This window comes from Oenanthe melanoleuca, unplaced genomic scaffold, assembly GCF_029582105.1.
Source record: "Oenanthe melanoleuca isolate GR-GAL-2019-014 unplaced genomic scaffold, OMel1.0 S361, whole genome shotgun sequence".
Lineage (NCBI taxonomy): Eukaryota > Metazoa > Chordata > Aves > Passeriformes > Muscicapidae > Oenanthe > Oenanthe melanoleuca.
Window position 1 is genome coordinate 2,987 of NW_026613010.1, and position 18,209 is coordinate 21,195.

At 52.3% G+C, this 18,209-nt stretch overlaps 1 protein-coding gene across 1 annotated transcript; it reads right to left on the minus strand.

The window, feature by feature from the left end:
* Positions 1-580: 580 nt before the first annotated feature.
* On the minus strand, positions 581-16,863 carry CUNH19orf47 (chromosome unknown C19orf47 homolog). Its single transcript, XM_056516204.1, has 9 exons — positions 16,806-16,863; positions 16,206-16,241; positions 13,904-13,991; positions 11,466-11,580; positions 11,097-11,382; positions 10,039-10,173; positions 8,298-8,359; positions 1,794-3,258; positions 581-1,514 (listed from the first exon to the last, which is right to left on the minus strand). Exons 2-8 carry the CDS (start codon positions 16,207-16,209, stop codon positions 2,968-2,970), a joined length of 981 nt encoding a protein of 326 aa, XP_056372179.1. The 5' UTR covers positions 16,210-16,241; positions 16,806-16,863; the 3' UTR covers positions 581-1,514; positions 1,794-2,967.
* Positions 16,864-18,209: the final 1,346 nt, after the last annotated feature.

An 18,209-nucleotide genomic window follows, 5' to 3' on the forward strand; every position in this document is an offset into this window, starting at 1 on the left:
CGAGGGGCGTGGCCTCCGCTGGTCCTCCCGCCCGCCAGAGGGCGCCAACGCCCCGCCCCTCCAATTAATTAATCTCATTTACATTTACTTAAATAACTCCGCATAAATTAACTTTTATTAACAGCGCGAAAATCGCTTTCCACTCTTTATTGCCCCCCCCAAAAAAAAAAAAAAAAAGAAAAAAAAAAAGAAAAAGCTCCCGTGAGAAGCCAGAAAAATCCACCCAAAGCGCAGCGAAACAGCCCCGGAAATTTGGGGAGAAATTCCCCAAATTCAGGGGGAAAAAATAAAAAAAAACTGGAGGGAAAAGCCCCAAATTAATCTTTTTTTTCCTGATTATAAAAAGCTTGGCATTCCCAAAGTTTCCACTTCTCCCCATTTTTTGGGGGAATTAAAAACAACTTTTTGGGGTTTGCAGCCACAGCAAAAGAAAAATTTGGGGGAATCGAGGAATTTTGGGAAGTTCTGGGGGCTGGAGCCAAAATCCACGAAATTTAAGGCAATTTTGGGATTTTTTTTTTTTTTTTTTGAGCACCTGTCGTGGGTTTTGGGGAGGATTTGGGGTTTTTTTTTGGGGTGCTGCTCCCAAAATTCCCCTCCCCCCCCCACCAAGGGATTATTTGTGGAGTAAAGAAAATAAAGGAGGAAAATTCCTGCAGAGTGGGAAAAAAAACAGGAAAATGGGAATAAAAATCCACCTCTGGGTGGGATTCTCCGTGTCTGCACCCCCAAATTTTGGGGTAAAAAATTGGGAAAAAAAAGTTGGGATTTTGGTGCTGGTTTGGCCTCGCTGCTCCAGTGGATCTGCAGGTGGGATCCACCAGGAATTTGGGGGTTTCCAATGGGATTCCCTTGGGATCCACCCTTTTTTCAGGGATCAGGTGATGATTTTGGGGGGATCCCTCCCTTTTCCAGGGGATCCAGCGGGATTTTTGTTTCCTGAGGGATCAAACAGCGATTCCTGGTGGGATCTCCTCAATTCCTGGGATTTCCTGGGATCAGTCCCGGCAGGATTCCCATTCCCAGGATTCCTGGGATCAGTCTGTGCGTTCCCAGGGAATCCACTGGATCAGTCCCAGCAGGATCCCCATTCCTGGGATCCCTGGGATCAATCCCAGCAGGATTCCCATTCCCAGGATTCCTGGGATCAATCCCAGCAGGATTCCCACTCCCAGGATCCCTGGGATCCCCTATTTCCTTAGCAGGATTCCCATTTCCAAAATTCCCAGGATTCCTGGGATCAGTCTGTGCATTCCCAGGGAATCCACTGGATCAGTCCCAGCAGATCTCTGGGATCAATCCCAACAGGATTCCCACTCCCAAGATTCCTGGGATCAATCTTAGCAGGATTCCCAGGATCAGTCCCAGCAGGATTCCCGTTCTGGGATTCCCCCCATGCCAGTCCCAGCAGATCCCTGAGATCAATCCCAACAGGATTCCCACTCCCAGGATCCCCCAGCTCAGTCTGTAGATCCCAGGATCCCTGATCTCAGTCCATAGATCCCAGAGGATCCCTGATCTCAGTCTGTGTATTTGGGAGGATCCCAAATCTCAGTCCACAGATCTGAGGAGATCCCAGGATCCTGGATCCCAGTCTATGTATTTGGGGGTATCCCAGAGGATTCCAGGATCCCCAATCTCAGTCTGTGTGTTTCAGGGGTATCCCCCAGCTCAGTCCATAGATCCCAGAGGATCCCAGGATCCCCCAGCTCAGTCTGTAGATCCCAGGAGATATCTCAGTCCGTAGATCCCAGGGGATCCCTGAGCTCAGCCTGTAGATCCCAGGGGAATACTGGGATCCCCCCGCTCAGTCCGTAGATCCCAGGGGATCACAGATCTCAGTCCATATATCCCAGAGGATCCCAGGATCCCCCAGCTCAGTCCGTAGATCCCAGGAGATCCCAGATCTCAGTCTGTAGATCCCAGATGATCCTGGGATCCCCCAGCTCAATCCATAGATCCCAGGGGATCCCAGATCTCAGTCCATAGATCCCAGGGGAATCCCAGGATCCCCCAGCTCAGCCCATAGATCGCAGGGGATCCCAGATCTCACTCTGTAGATCCCAGGGGATCCCAGGATCCCTGATCTCAGTCCACACATCCCAGATCTCAGTCTATGTATTTGGGGGGATCCCAGAGAATTCCAGGATCCCAAATCTCAGTCCATAGATCCCAGGGGAATCCCAGGATCCCCCAGCTCAGTCCGTAGATCCCAGGAGATCCCAGATCTCAGTCTGTATATCCCAGATGATCCCAGGATCCCCCAGCTCAGTCCATAGATCCCAGGGGATCCCGGATCTCAGTCCATAGATCCCAGAGGATTCCAGGATCCCCCAGCTCAGTCCGTAGATCCCAGGAGATCCCAGATCTCAGTCCATTTATCCCAGAGGATTCCAGGATCCCCCAGCTCAGTCCATAGATCCCAGGAGATCCCAGATCTCAGTCCATGGATCCCAGAGGATCCCGGGATCCCCCAGCTCAGCCCATAGATCCCAGGGGATCCCAGATCTCACTCTGTAGATCCCAGGGGATCCCAGGATCCCTGATCTCAGTCCACACATCCCAGATCTCAGTCTATGTATTTGGGGGGATCCCAGAGAATTCCAGGATCCCGAATCTCAGTCCATAGATCCCAGGGGAATCCCAGGATCCCCCAGCTCAGTCCGTAGATCCCAGATCTCAGTCTGTAGATCCCAGATGATCCCGGGATCCCCCAGCTCAATCCATAGATCCCAGGGGATCCTGAATCTCAGTCCATATATCCCAGAGAATCCCAGGATCCCCCAGCTCAGTCCATATATCCCAGAGGATCCCAGATCTCAGACCATATATCCCAGAGGATCCCAGGATCCCAGATCTCAGTCCGTAGATCCCAGTAGATCCCAGGATCCCGTATCTCGGTCCGTAGATCCCAGTGGATCCCAGGATCCCGGATCTCAGTCCGTAGATCCCAGTGGATCCCGGGTCTCAGTCGGGTTTCCTCCCCAGCCTGCGGAAGACGCTGCTGGAGCCGCAGGAGGCGCCGCAGGAGGAGCTGCTGACCCTCCCGCAGCCCCAGGGCACCGAGCTGGACACGGCCCCGTCCTGCGCCTCGCCACAGGCGGCGGCGGCGGCGGCAGCGCCGGCGGTTCCGGAACATTCCCGGCGCTTCTTCAGCACGCCGGCGTAGGGCAGCGCCTCGGCGTCGCCGGGATCGCCGGGATCGGCCGGATCGGCGCCGTCCAGGGCGTCCCCCAGGCGGCTGAACACCCCCGAGGGCTGCGGGAGAGCAGGGTCGGGGGCTGCTCCCAGGGTGGGGCTTTCTTCCTGGATCCTGATCCTCTGGATCCCTCCCCCTCTGGATCTTGTCCTTCCTGGATTCTGATCCCTGGATCCCAGATCCTTCCCTCCCTGGACCTTGTCCTTCCTGGATCCTGATCCTCTGGATCCTTTCCCTTCCTGGATCCTGATCCTCTGTATATTTTCCTTCCTGGATTCTGATCCCTGAATCCCAGATCCTTCCCTCCCTGCATCCTGGATCCCTTTCCTTCCTGGATCCTGATCCTCTGGATCCCTCCTCTGGATCTTGTCCCTCCTGGATTCTGATCCCTGGATCCCAGATCCTTTTCCTTCCTGGATCCTGGATCACATTCCTTCCTGGATCCTGATTCTCTAGATCCCTTCCCCTCTGGATCCTTGTCCTTCCTGGATCTTGTCCTTCCTGGATTCTGATCCTCTGGATCTTTTCCTTCCTGGATTCTGATCCCTGGATCCCAGATCCTTCCCTCCCTGGATCCTGGATCCCTTTCCTTCCTGGATCCTGATCCTCTGGATCTTGTCCCTCCTGGATTCTGATCCCTGGATCCCAGATCCTTTTCCTTCCTGGATCCTGGATCACTTTCCTTCCTGGATCCTGATCCTCTAGATCCCTTCCCCTCTGGATCCTTTTCCTTCCTGGATCTTGTCATTCCTGGATTCTGATCCCAGATCATTCCCTCCCTGGATCTTGTCCTTCCTGGACCCTGATCCTCTGGATCCTTTTCCTTCCTGGATCCTGATCCTTTAGATCCCAGATTCTTCCCTCCCTGGATCTTGGATACCTTTCTTTCCTGGATCCTGATCCTTTGGATCCTTTCCCCTCTGGATCCTTGTCCTTCCTGGATCCTGATCCTCTGGATCCTTTTCCTTCCTGGATCCCAATCCTCTGGATCCCAGGTCCTTCCCTCCCTGGATTCTGGATCCTTTTCCTTCCTGGATCCTGATCCTCTGAATCCCAGATTTTTCCCTCTCTGAATCTTGTCCTTCCTGCATTCCAATCCCTGGATCCTGATCCTTCCCATCCTTTCCTCCCTGGGATCTTGTCCTTCCTGGATTCTGGATCCTTGTCCTTCCTGGATTCTGGATCCTTGTCCTTCCTAGATTCTGATCCTTTGGATGCTGGACTCTTCCCTCCCAGGATCTTGTCCTTCCTGGATTGTGAGCCCTGGATCCCAGACCCTTCCCTCCTGGATTATAGATCCTTTTCCTTCCTGGATCATGATCTTTTGGATCCTGGATTCTTCCCTCCCTGGAATCTTGTTCTTCCTGGATTCCAATCCCTGGATCCTGATCCTTTGGATCCTTTCTCCCCTGGATCTTGTCCTTCCTGGATTCTGGATCCTTTTCCTTCCTGGATCCTGATCCTTTGGATCCCGGATCCTTCCCTCCCTGGATCTTCTCCTTCTTGGATTCTGGATCTTTTCCCCCCTGGATCTCATCTTTCCTGGATTCTTTCCTCTGTGGATCCTGATTTCTCAATTCTGGATCCTTTTCTCCCGAGATTCTGGATCCTCTTCCCCCTGGATCTTCTCCTTCCTGGATCTTGTCCTTCCTAGACCCTGATCCCTCAATTCTGGCCTCCCAAAATCCTGTCCTGCCTGGATTCTGGATCGTTTTCCTTCCTGGATTCTGATCCTTTGGATCCTTCTCTCCTTGGATCTTCTCCTTCCTGGACTCTGGATATTTTTCCCGCTGGATCTTGTCTTTCCTGGATTCTTTCCTCCCCTGGATTCTGGATCCTTTCCTACCTGGATTTTTTCCTCCCTGGATTCTGGATCTTTTTCCTCCCCAGATTCTGATCCCTGGATCCTGGATCCTTTTGCTCTCTGAATCCCAAATCTGCCTCCTGCTCTCCCAGATTCACCCCTTTCAGATCCCACCTGGATCCCCCTCAGATTCCTTGATCTCCATCCTGGATCCCCATCCCAGATCCCCGTGGATCTCCCCAGATCACTGGATCCTCATCCTGGACACCCACCCCTGATCCTCCTGGATCCCTCCAGATCCCCATCCTGGATTCCCCCTGGAGCTGCCCTAGATCCCTCTGGATCCCCTCCTAGATCCCTTTGGAACCACACACACACACCATCCCACTGGATCCCCCCAGATCCCTGGATTCCCACCCTGGATTCCCCAAGATCCCTCTGGATTTCCCCAGACCCCTCTGGATTTCCCCCAATCCCTCTGGATTTCCATCCCAAATTCCCCCCAGATCCCCATCCTGGATCCCCCAATCCCTCTGGATCCCCCTGAGCCCTCTGGATCCGCCCAATCCCTCTTGATCCCCCCAGATCCCCATCCTGGATCCCCCTGGAGCTGCCCTGGATCCCCTCCTAGATTCCTTTGATGCACACACACCCCCCACCCCACCAGATCCCTGGATTCCCACCCTGGATTCCCCAAGATCCCTCTGGATCTCCCCAGATCCCTCTGGATTCTGCCCAACCCCCAATCCCTCTGGATCCCCCCCCATCCCTCTGGATTTCCAACCCAAATTCCCCCCAGATCCCCCCAGATCTCCATCCTGGATCCCCCCAATCCCTCTGGATCCCCCAGATCCCCATCCTGGGTTCCCCCCGCTCTGGATTTCCATCCCAATTCCCCCCAGATCTTCATCCTGGATCCCCCCGATCCCTCTGGATCCCCCCGATCCCCATCCTGAATCACTTGGTCTCACTGGATCCCTCAATTCCCCCCAGATCCATCAAGATCCCCCAGATCCCTCTGGATCTCCACCCCAGGTCCCTCCAGACCTCCTGCGATCCCCATCCCGGATCCCCCCTGAGCCCACTGGATTCCCCCCAAATCCCCATCCTGGATCCCCCAATCTCTCTGGATTCCCCCAGATCCCCATCCTGGATCCCCCTGGAGCTGCCCTGGATCCCTCAATTCCCCCCAGATTTCCCCAGGTTTCTCAAGATCCCCCCTGATCCCTCTGGATCACTCCAGATCCCCATCCTGGATCCCCCCAATCCCTCTGGATTCCCCCCAGATCCCCACCCTGGATCCCCCCTCAGATCCCCACCCTGGATCCCCCCCAGATCTCCCTGGATCCCTCAATTCCCCCCAGATCCCTCTGGATCTCCATCCCAGGTCCCCCTGGATCCCCCCAATCCTTCTGGATCTCCCCAGATCCCCATCCTGAATCACTTGGTCTCACTGGATCCCTCAATTCCCCCCAGATCCCCCTGGACTCATCAAGATCCCCCCAGATCCCTCTGGATCCCCATCCCAGGTCCCTCCAGACCTCCTGGGATCCCCCCAGGATCCCCCCTGATCCCCATCCTGTATCCCCCCTGATCCCTCTGGATTCCCCCCAGATCCCCATCCTGGATTTCCCCCCTGATCCCCATCCTGAATCACTTGATCTCACTGGATCCCTCAATTCCCCCCAGATCCCCCTGGATTCATCAAGATCCCCCCCGATCCCTCTGGATCTCCACCCCAGGTCCCTCCAGACCTCCTGCGATCCCCATCCCGGATCCCCCCTGAGCCCACTGGATCCCCCAGATCCCCATCCTGGATCGCCCAATCCCTCTGGATCCCTCAATTCCCCCCAGATCCCCCTGGATTCCTCAAGATCCCCCCTGATACCTCTGGATTCCCCCCCCCCCATCCCCATCCTGGATCCCCCCAATCCCTCTGGATTCCCCCCAGATCCCCATCCTGGATCCCCCCCCAGATCTCCCTGGATCCCTCAATCCCCCCCAGATCCCTCTGGATCTCCATCCCAGGTCCCCCTGGATCCCCCCAATCCTTCTGGATCTCCCCAGATCCCCATCCTGAATCACTTGGTCTCACTGGATCCCTCAATTCCCCCCAGATCCCCCCTGGATTCCTCAAGACCCCCCAGATCCCTCTGGATCTTCACCCCAGGTCCCTCCAGACCTCCCGCTATCCCCATACCGGATCCCCCCTGAGCCCACTGGATCCCCCCAGATCCCCATCCTGGATCCCCCAATCTCTCTGGATCCCCCCAGATCCCCATCCTGGATTCCCCCCCCCCCCAATCTCCCTGGATCTCTCAATTCCCCCCAGATCCCTCTGGATCTCCATCCCAGGTCCCCCTAGATCCCCCCAATCCTTCTGGATCTCCCCAGATCCCCATCCTGGATCACTTGATCTCACTGGATCCCTCAATTCCCCCCAGATCCCCCTGGATTCATCAAGATCCCCCCAGATCCCTCTGGATCTTCACCCCAGGTCCCTCCAGACCTCCTGCGATCCCCATCCCGGATCCCCCCTGAGCCCACTGGATCCCCCCAGATCCCCATCCTGGATCCCCCAATCTCTCTGGATCCCCCCAGATCCCCATCCTGGATCCCCCAATCTCTCTGGATCCCCCCAGATCCCCATCCTGGATCCCCCCAGATTTCCCTGGATCCCTCAATTCCCCCCAGATTTCCCCAGATTCCTCAAGATCCCCCCTGATCCCTCTGGATCACCCCAGATCCCCATCTTGGATCCCCCCAATCCCTCTGGATTCCCCCCAGATCCCCATCCTGGATTTCCCCCCCCACCCCAGATCTCCCTGGATCTCTCAATTCCCCCCAGATCCCTCTGGATCTCCATCCCAGGTCCCCCTGGATCCCCCCAATCCTTCTGGATCTCCCCAGATCCCCATCCTGAATCACTTGGTCTCACTGGATCCCTCAATTCCCCCCAGATCCCCCTGGAATCCTCAAAATCCCCAGATCCATCTGGATCCCCACCCCAGATCCCCCCAGATCCCACTGGATCCCCATCCCAGATCCCCCCAGATCCATCTGGATTCCCACCCCAGATCCCCCCAGATCCCAGTAGGTCCCCAATCCCGGATCCCCCCAGATCCCAGTGGGTCCCCAATCCCGGATCCCCCCAGATCCCACTGGATCCCCAATCCCAGATTTCCCCCAGATCCCACTGGATCCCCAATCCCAGATTTCCCCCCAGATCCCAGTGGATCCCCATCCCAGATCCCCCCAGATCCCAGTGGATCCCCATCCCAGATCCCCCCTCACCTTCCCGGCCGCCGCCTTGGCCTCGGCCCCGAGGCGCTCGAACACCGACGGCCGGGACAGACCTGCGGGAATCGGGGAGAAAAACCAGGAATTTGGGAAAAACTCCAGGAACTGGGGAAAAACAACAGGAGTTCAGGGAAAAAAATGGGAATTTGTGGGTAAATGTGGCATTTTGGGGGGGGAAATGCAGGAATTTTGGGGAAATTGTGGGGATTTGGGAAAAAAAAAAAAAGGAAGAATTTGGGGAAAAACAGTGGGAATTCTGGGAAAATGTGGGGGTTTGGGGAAAAAAATAGGGATTTTTGAAGAAAATGTGGGGATTTGGAGGAAAAATGTGGGGAATTTGGGGAGAATGCCAGGAATTTGGGGAAAATGTGGGGATTTAGGGAAAAGAAATCAGGAATTTTGGGGAAAACGCCGGAAATTTGGGGAAAAAATGCAGAGATTTGGGGGGAGAACACGGGAATTTTGGGGAAAATGTGGGAATTTTGGGGAAAACACGGGAATTTTGGGGGAAACCATGGAAATTTTAGGAAAACCATGGGAATTTTGGGGAAACCACGGGAGTTCTGGGAAAAATGTGGGAATTTTGGGAAAAAGGCAGGAATTTTTTGAAAAAGGTGGGGTTTTTGGGGGGAAGCATGGCAATTTTGCGGGAAATGTTGGAATTTTGGGGAAAACATGGAAATTTCAGGGAAACCGTGGGAATTTTGGGGGGAACCACGGGAATTTTGGGGAAACCACAGAAATTTTGGGGAAATCAAAGGAATTTTGGGGGAAACGATGGAAATTTTGGGGGAAACCATGGAAATTTGGGGGAAACCACGGGAATTTTGGGAGGAACCATGGGAATTTTGGGGAAACCACAGGAATTTTGGGGGAAACTATGGAAATTTTGGGGGAAACCACAGAAATTTTGGGGAAACCACAGAAATTTTGGGGAAACCACGGGAATTTTGGGGGGAACCATGGGAATTTTGGGGGAAACCATGGAAATTTTAGGAAAACCATGGGAATTTTGGGGAAACCACGGGAGTTCTGGGAAAAATGTGGGAATTTTGGGAAAAAGGCAGGAATTTTTTGAAAAAGGTGGGCTTTTTGGGGGGAAGCACGGCAATTTTGGGGGAAATGTTGGAATTTTGGGGAAAACATGGGAATTTCAGGGAAACCATGGGAATTTTGGGGGGAACCACGGGAATTTTGGGGAAACCACAGGAATTTTGGGGAAATCAAAGGAATTTTGGGGGAAACTATGGAAATTTTGGGGGAAACCATGGAAATTTGGGGGAAACCACAGAAATTTTGGGGGAAACCATGAAAATTTGGGGGAAACCACGGGAATTTTGGGTAAACATGGGACTTTTGGGGAAACTATGGGAATTTTGGGAAACCACGGGAATTTTGGGGGAACCACAGAAATTTTGGGGAAAACTATGGGAATTTTGGGTAAACATGGGACTTTTGGGGAAACTATGGGAATTTTGGGAAACCATGGGAATTTTGGGAAACCTTGGGAATTTTGGGGGAAACCATGGAAATTTGGGGTAAACATGGGACTTCTAGGGAAACTATGGGAATTTTGGGGGAAACACGGGAATTTTGGGGAAAAATGTGGGGAATTTCAGGGAAAGTGTGGGAATTTGGGGGGAAAACTTGGGAATTTCGGGGGAACCACAGGAATTTTGGGGAAGCCACGGGAATTTTGGGGAAGCCCCGGGACTTTGGGGCCCCTCCCCGGTACCTCGGGCCGCCTGCAGCTGCAGGATTTTCCGGCTCCGGGCCGTGGTGCCCTTGGGCAGGGTGATCACGTACTTCCCCTCCATCTCGGCCGTGACGCGGCGGCGCTTGGACGGAACCGACGGCGCCTCCGGCACCGCTGGACGCACGGACGGGGGACAGAGGGACAGGGGGACAGAGAGGGACAGAGGGACACACAGGGGGGACACGGGGACAGAGGGACACAGGGACAGAGAGGGACAAGGGACACGGGGACAGAGGGACACGGGGACAGAGGGACACAGGGACACAGGGACACAGGGACAGAGAGGGACACAGGGACACAGGGACACGGGGACAGAGGGACAGGGGGACAGAGAGGGACACAGGGACACAGGGACAGAGGGACAGAGGGACACAGGGACAGAGAGGGACAGAGGGACACAGGGACACGGGGACAGAGGGACACAGGGACAGAGGGACACAGGGACAGAGAGGGACAGAGGGACACGGGGACACGGGGACAGAGGGACAGAGGGACAGAGGGACACAGGGACAGAGAGGGACAGAGGGACACAGGGACAGAGAGACAGAGAGGGACAGAGGGACACAGGGACAGAAAGGGACAGAGAGAGACAAAGAAGGACAGAGGGACAAAGGGACAGAGAGGACATGGGGACAGACAGAGGGACAGAGAGGAACAGAGAGGGACAGAGGAACAGAGAGGACACACGGACAGAGAGAACACACAGGGACAGAGGGACACACACAGACAGACAGGAGAACAGATGAACACACAGTGACAGAAGGACAGAGGGGGAGAGAGAGAAACAGGAACAGATGGACACGCGAACATTTGTTCTAAAATTCCCCATTTTGGGTGATAAAATCCCAATATTGGAAGAAAAAAATCCCTATTTTGGGATCCCAACCCACAGTGGTGAAAAAATTCCCTTTTTAGATAAGAAAATGCCAATTTCGTGTAGAAAACCCCCCATTTTGGGTTTAAAAATCCTGATTTTGGGTGCCAAAACCCCCATTTTTGGCTCCAACCCCCCTTTTGGTGCCCCCACCCCTCCGTACCGGCCTCGGCGGCGCCGTTGGCCACGGTGACGGAGATGCCGGCGCCGGGCGGTTTCCGGGGGTTGCGGGGGGCGGGATCCCGGCTCAGGCTGTTGGTGATCATCCTGCCGGCGGCCCCGGAGAGATCCCGGGGGTGATCCCGGGGGTGATCCCGGGGGTGATCCCGGGGGTGATCCCGGGGTGGATCCCGGGAGTGATCCCGGGGTGGATCCCGGGGTCGATCCCGATCGATCGCCCTCCCTCCTTCGCTCGGCTGCAGCGACTCCGAGGCCGCCCGGCACATTTCCTGTCAGAAAATTTGGGGATTTTTGGGCTCCTGGATCCCAGTAGATCCCAGTAGATCCCAGTGGGTCCCAGTGGATCCCGTACTTGCCGGTGCACCACCTTGGCGTGGCGCAGGATGGCGATGATGTCGCCCACCACGGTGATGCCCAGCTCCTTCATCAGCTCCTTGGTGAGATCCAGCAGCATGTTCTTGTGGATCCTGGGGGGAGAGAGGGGCTGGGATCCGCTGGGATCCACTCAGAGATCCAGCTGAAGTCCCTGGGATCCACCTGGACTCCACTGGGATCCACCTGGATCCATGCAGAGATCCATCAGGATCTCCTGGGATCCACCTGGATCCACATCAAGATCCCCAGGATTCACTGGGATCCACTAAGAGACCCATCTGGCATCTCTGAGAAGCACCTGAGTTCCCTGGGATCCACCCGGAACCAGTCAGAGATCAGCCTGGATTCCCTGAGAATCACCTGGATCCCCTGGGATCCACCCCAGAGATCCACCTGGATTCTCCGAGAGCCACCTGGATCCCCTGGGATCCACCTGAACTCCCCCAGGATCCACCAAGAGATCCAGCTGGATTCTGTGAGAGCCACCTGAACTCCCCTGGGATCCACCAGGATTCCCTGAGATCCATCTAAACTCCCCTGGGATCTACCTGGAGTCATCTGGGATCCACCTGGATCCACCCAGATCCCAAAAAAATCCATCTGGATCCCCTGGGATCCACCTGAACTTTCTGGGGATCCACCTGGGACCTACCTGGGCCCCCTGGATTCCACCCAAACTACCCTGGGATTTACCTGGAATCAACCCAGAGATCCCCCTGGATCACCTGGGATCCACCTGGACTTTCATGGGGATCCACCTGGACCCACCCAGGATTCTCTAAGATCCACCTGGATCTCCTGGGATCCACCCCAGAGATCCACCTGGATCCCCTGGGATCCACCTGGATCCACCCCAAAGATCCACCTGAAATAAAAAACATTCCCAGGAATTTTCCCCCCCCAATTCCCAGGGATTTTTTTTCCCCATTCTCAATTTTTCCCCCCATTCCCAGGGGCCTCCAGGAACTTTCCCCCCCTTTCACAAATTTTTTTTTTTTTTTTCCCCCATCCCCAGGAATTTTTTCTCTATTTCCAATTTTCCCCCCATTTTTGGGGATCTCCAGAGTTTTTCCCCCCCATTTTTGGAGGTATCCAGGAATTCCCCCCCCACCCCATTTTTGGGGATCTCGAGGTTTTTTCCCCTCATTTTCAGGGTCCTCCAGAAATTTTTTTCCCCATTCCCAGGATTTTTTTTTTCCCCCATTTTCAGGAATCTCCAGTAATTTCTCCCCGAATTTTTGGGGGTCTCCAGGAATTTCTCCCCCCATTTTTGGGGATCTCCATGGATTTCTCCCCCCATTTCTGGGGGTCTCCAGTTTTTTTCTCCCCCATTTTTGGGGTCTCCATGGATTTTTCCCCATTTTTGGGGGTCTCCAGGTTTTTTTCCCCCCATTTTTAGGGACCTCCATGGATTTCTCCCCCCATTTTTGGGGGTCTCCAGGAATTTCTCCCCCCATTTTTGGGGGTCTCCAGGAATTTTCTCCCCCATTTTTGGGAGTCTCCAGTTTTTTTCCCCCCATTTTTGGGAGTCTCCAGGAATTTTTCCCCTGATTTTTGTGGGTCTCCAGTTTTTTTCTGCCCCCATTTTTGGGGGTCTCCATGGTTTTTCCCCCCATTTTTGGGGGTCTCCAGGAATTTCTCCCCCATTTTTGTGGGTCTCCAGTTTTTTTCTGCCCCCATTTTTGGGGGTCTCCAGGTTTTTTTCTCCCCATTTTCAGGGATCTCCAGGAATTTTTCCCCCCATTTTTGGGGGTCTCCAGGTTTTTTCCCTCCCATTTTTGGGGGACTGCATGTTTTTCTCTCCCTATTTTTTGGGGTCTCCAGGTTTTTCTCCCCCCATTTTTGGGGGTCTCCAGGCATTTTTCCCCCCATTTTTGGGGGTCTCCAGGGAATTTTCTCCCCCCATTTTTGGGGGTCTCCAGTTTTTTCCTCCCCCATTTTTGGGGTCTCCAGGGATTTTTCCCCATTTTTGGGGTCTCCATGGATTTTTTCCCCCATTTTTATGGGTCTCCAGTTTTTTCCTCCCCCATTTTTGGGGTCTTCAGGGATTTTCCCCCAATTTTCAGGGATCTCCAGGAATTTTTCCCCCCATTTTTGGGGGGTCTCCAGGTTTTTTCCCTCCCATTTTTGGGGGACTGCATGTTTTTCTCTCCCTATTTTTTGGGGTCTCCAGGTTTTGCTCCCCCCATTTTTGGGGGTCTCCAGGGATTTTTCCCTCCATTTTTGGCGGTCTCCAGGTTTTTTTCCCCCCATTTTTAGGGATCTCCATGGATTTCCCCCCCAATTTTTTGGGGTCTCCAGGGATTTTTCCCCATTTTTGGGGGTCTCCAGGGATTTTTCCCTCCATTCTTGGGGGTCTCCAGGTTTTTTTCCCCCCATTTTTGGGGGTCTCCAGGGATTTTCCCCCCTCCCCACCTGTTATCCACGAAGGCCACGGCGTAGCCCAGGGCGGGGCCGGGCGGGATCCCGGCGTCCTCGAAGAACCGCAGCCACTCCGAGGTGGCTGGCACCAGAAAAATGGGAAAAAATGGGAAAAAATGGGAAAAAATGAAATTTTGGGGGGGAAATATGACTTTGGGGGACATAAAGTAGAATTTTAGAAATCTAGGGGGAAAATGGGCAAAAAAAAAGGCAAAAAAACGGTGAAAAATTGAATTTTTGGGAGCAAAAATGGGATTTTTGGGGCAACAAAAAATGAGGAAAAAGGGGGAAAAAATGGGATTTGGGGAAAAAAAAGGGATTGGGGAAAATGGGATTTTTTTGGGAAAAAAATGGGATTTGGGGGAAAAAAATGGATTTGGGGGCAAAAAAAATTGAGAAAAAAGGATTTTGGGGAGGAAAATGAGATTTGAGGGTAAAAAATGGGATTTAGGGGAAAAAATGGGAAAAAAACAGGAAAATGAGGAAAAAATGGACAAAAAACAGGAATTGGGGGGAAAAATGGGATTTGGGGCATAAAAATGGGTTTTAGGGGGAAAAATGGGGGGGTAAAAATTGGGATTTTGGGGGGGAAATGGGATTTTTGGGGAAAGATGGGATTTTGGGGGCCAAAAAAAGGGATTTTGGGGAAAAATGGGATTTTTGGGGTGAAAAAATGGGAAAAAAGCTAAAAAAACAGAGTTTTGGGGGGAAAAACTGAGATTTTGGGGACAAAACCAGGATTTTGGGGGAAAATATGGAAAAATAGGATTGTGGGAACAAAAATGGGATCAGAGGAAAAACTGGATTTTGGGGCAAGAAAAGGGATTAGGGGGAAATGAGGGAAAATGGAATTATTGGGGCAAAAAATGGGATCTTGGAGGGAAAAATGGGATTTGGGAGGAAAAAGGGATTTGGAGGAAAACCAGATTTTTGGGGAAAAAAAGGATTTTGGAAGAAAAATGGGATTTGAAGACAAAAAAATGGGAAGAAACGAGACTTTTTTGGGGAAAAAAAGGCAAAAATGGGGGGAAAATGGGATTTTTGGGGCAAAAAATGGGAATTTTGGGAAAGAAAAAATGGGAAAAAATTGGGAAAAAAAAGGGATTTTTTTGGGGAAAAAAAGGGATTTGGGGGGAAATGGGGGATAAAGAGAAAAAATGGGATTTGTGGAGTGAAAAAAAAAAGGATTTGGGTTGGAAAAATGGGGTTGGGGTGGGGGAGGGGAGCAGGAGGGGGAGGGGCCATTCCAGGCGTTCCCAGCTGTTGGGGATTTACTGGACAGGGCTGGGAAGGGAGGGGGAGGGGTTTGGGGGGGATTTTGGGGGGTTCTGTTTTGGTTTTTTTTTAAGGAATTAAAGAATTTGGAGAGGATTTGGGGATTTTTGAAAATTTGGGGGGTTTTAAAATTAATTTTTGGGGGGTTTTTAAGGAATTTTTTGGGTTTTTTCAGGAATTTTGAGGAGTTTTCAGGGATTTTTTGGGAGAGTTTTAGGGAGAATTTGGGATTTTGAAAGAATTTTGGGATTTTTGGAGGAATTTTGGGGGTTTTTTTGGGAATTCTGGGGTGTTTTAGAGAGAACTTTGGGGGTTTTTGGAGGAATTTTGGGGTGTTTTGAGGATTTTTGGGGTTTTTAGAGAGACTTTTGCGACTTTTGGAGGAATATTGGGGTGTTTTAGAGAGAATTTGGGGGATTTTTGGAAACTTTTGAGGAATTTACAGTTTTACAGTGAATTTTGAGATTTTGGAAAAATTTTGGGCTGTTTTAGAAGAAATTTTGTAATTTTGGAGGAATTTTAGGGTGTTTTATAGCGAATTTCAGGTTGTTCTAGAAGAATTTTGGGGTGTTTCAGAGAGAAATTTAGAACAAATTTTGGGATTTTTGGAGCAATTTGGGGGTGTTTTGGGGATTTTTGGGGTGTTTTACAGACAATTTTGGGATTTTGGAGGAGTTTTGGGGTTTTTTCAAGAGAATTTTGGGGCATTTTTGGGGTGTTTTAGAGACAATTCTGGGATTTTAGAGGAGTTTTGGGGTGTTTTAAAGAGAATTTTGGGGGATTTTTGGGGTGTTTTACAGTGAATTTTGGAGGAATTTGGGGTGTTTTACAGTGGATTTTGGGATTTTGGATGAATTTCAGGGTGTTTTATAGAGAATTTGAGAATTTTGGAGGAATTTTGGATTGTTTTACAGCGAGTTTTAGGATTTTTGAAGGAATTTTGGGCTGTTTTACAGGGAATTTTGGGATTTTTGAAGGAATTTGGGGTGTTTTACAGTGAATTTTGGGGTCCATCCCTCACCCATTTTCCTGTGGCTGAGCTGGGTCAGGCAGGAACCTGGGGGGGAAACAGAGGGGGGGTTTGAGGGGCTGCACCCATCCCCCACACCCCAGAGACCCCCCCAAAACCCCCCAAACATTTCCTGACCCCCCCTTTCCCCACAGACCCCTCCTCATTTTTCCTTTTTCTTCAAGCTCCCCCCTCACTTTTCCCCCCAAACCCCTCAGACTCCCCCTGACCCCTCAGACCCCTCCTCCATCTTCTTTTCCCCTCAGAATCGCCCCATTTCCCCCCACAGACCCCTCAGAACCCCCCATATCCCTCACACCCCCCATTTTCCCCCCCAAACCCCCCTGACCCCCACAGACCCCCCTCACTTTTCCCTCCTGACCCCTCAGACCCCCCAAGTCCCTCCTCCATTTCCTTTTCCCCTCAGACCCCCCATTTCCCCGCTCCAAACCCTCCAAACTCCTCAGAACCCCCCAAACCCCTCAGAACCCCCCAAACCTCTCACACCCCCCATTTCCCCCCCCAGACCCGTCCCCCGCCTCCCTTTTCCCCTCACACCCGCCATTTCCCGCCCCCCAAACCCCCATTTTCCCCCCATTTCCCCCCCCTCACCTCCCCTCGTCTCATCCCGCCGCCTCACGGCCCCCACCGGAACTGCCGGAAGTGACGTCACCGCGCACGCACGAGGGGCGGGGCCTGAGGGAGGAAAAAAACCGGCGCGCGGCAGACATGAAGTGAGTGGGAAAAGCGGAGATTTTGCGCGATTTTGGGGATTTTTGAGGGAAATTTGAGGGAATTTCGGGGCTTTTGAGGGATTTCGGGCTGGGATCGGGGGGTTCGGGGAGGTTTTTGCGGTTCTGAGGGGGTTTGGCAGCGCTGCCGGAGCGGCTCAAGCCAGCGCTGCTTCCGCTCTGTTTGATTGACAGCTCCGGCAGCCAATAGGAGCGCAGGGCGGGTTATCGCTGGCCAATCAGAGCGCGTGCGGCTGAAAGGGGCGGAGCTTCAGCGGCGGCGCGAGACAGCGGCGGGAGCCATGAAGTGAGGGGGAAAGGGGAATTCTGAGGGAATTTGGGGAATTTTGAGGGAATTTGAGAGAATTTTGGGATTTCTGAGGGAATTTGGGGGATTTTGAGGGAATTCTGAGGGGATTTGGGGGGATTTTTGGGGGAATTTTGGGGATTTTGAGGGAATTCTGAGGGAATTTTTTGGGATTTTGACAGAAATTTGAGGGAATTTTGAGAGAATTTTCTGGATTTAGAGGGAATTCTGAGGGATTTCTGAGGGAATTTTGGGGATTTAGAGGGATTTCTGAGGGGATTTTGTGGATTTTGAGGGAATTTGGGGGGTTTTGAGGGAATTCTGAGGAAATCTTGGGAATTTTGAGCGAGCTCTGAGGGGATTTGGGGGAATTTTTGAGGGAATTTTGGGGATTTTGAGGGAAGTTTGGGGGTTTCTGAGAGAATTTTGGGGATTTTGAGGGGATTTTGGGGATTTGGAGAGAATTTTGGGGATTCTGAGGGGATTTGGGGGATTTTGAGGGAATTATAAGGAAAGTGTGGGGGTTTCTGAGGGAATTTGGGGAATTTTGAGGCAATTCTGAGGGGATTTTGGGGATTTGAGGGAGTTCTGAGGGAATTTTGAGGGAGTTCTGAGAGGATTTGGGGGGATTTTTGAGGGAATTTTGGGGATTTTGAGGGAAGTTGGGATTTTGAGGGAATTAAGAGGGAATTCTGAGGGCATTTTGGGAATTTTGAGGGAATTTTGGGGATTTTGAGCGAGTTCTGAGGGGATTTGGGGGGATTTTTGAGGGAATTTTGGGGATTTAGAGGGAAATCTGAGGGAATTTTGGGAATTTTGAGGGAAGTTTGGGGATTTTGAGGGAGTTCTGAGGAGATTTGGGGGGATTTTTGAGGGAATTTTGGGGATTTTGAGGGAAGTTTTTGGATTTTGAGGGAATTTTGAGGGAAGTTTGGGGGTTTCTGAGAGAATTTTGGGGATTTTGAGGGAATTTGGGGA

Bases quoted from the DNA above. Each gene is read 5' to 3' on its own strand.
- CUNH19orf47 (XM_056516204.1), bottom strand. The intron at 10,174-11,096 runs GTACGGAGGGGT...CCGTGCGTCCAG, and splicing joins CAACGGCGCCGCCGAGGCCG to CGGTGCCGGAGGCGCCGTCG. The intron at 8,360-10,038 runs GTACCGGGGAGG...CGATTCCCGCAG, and splicing joins GCAGCTGCAGGCGGCCCGAG to GTCTGTCCCGGCCGTCGGTG.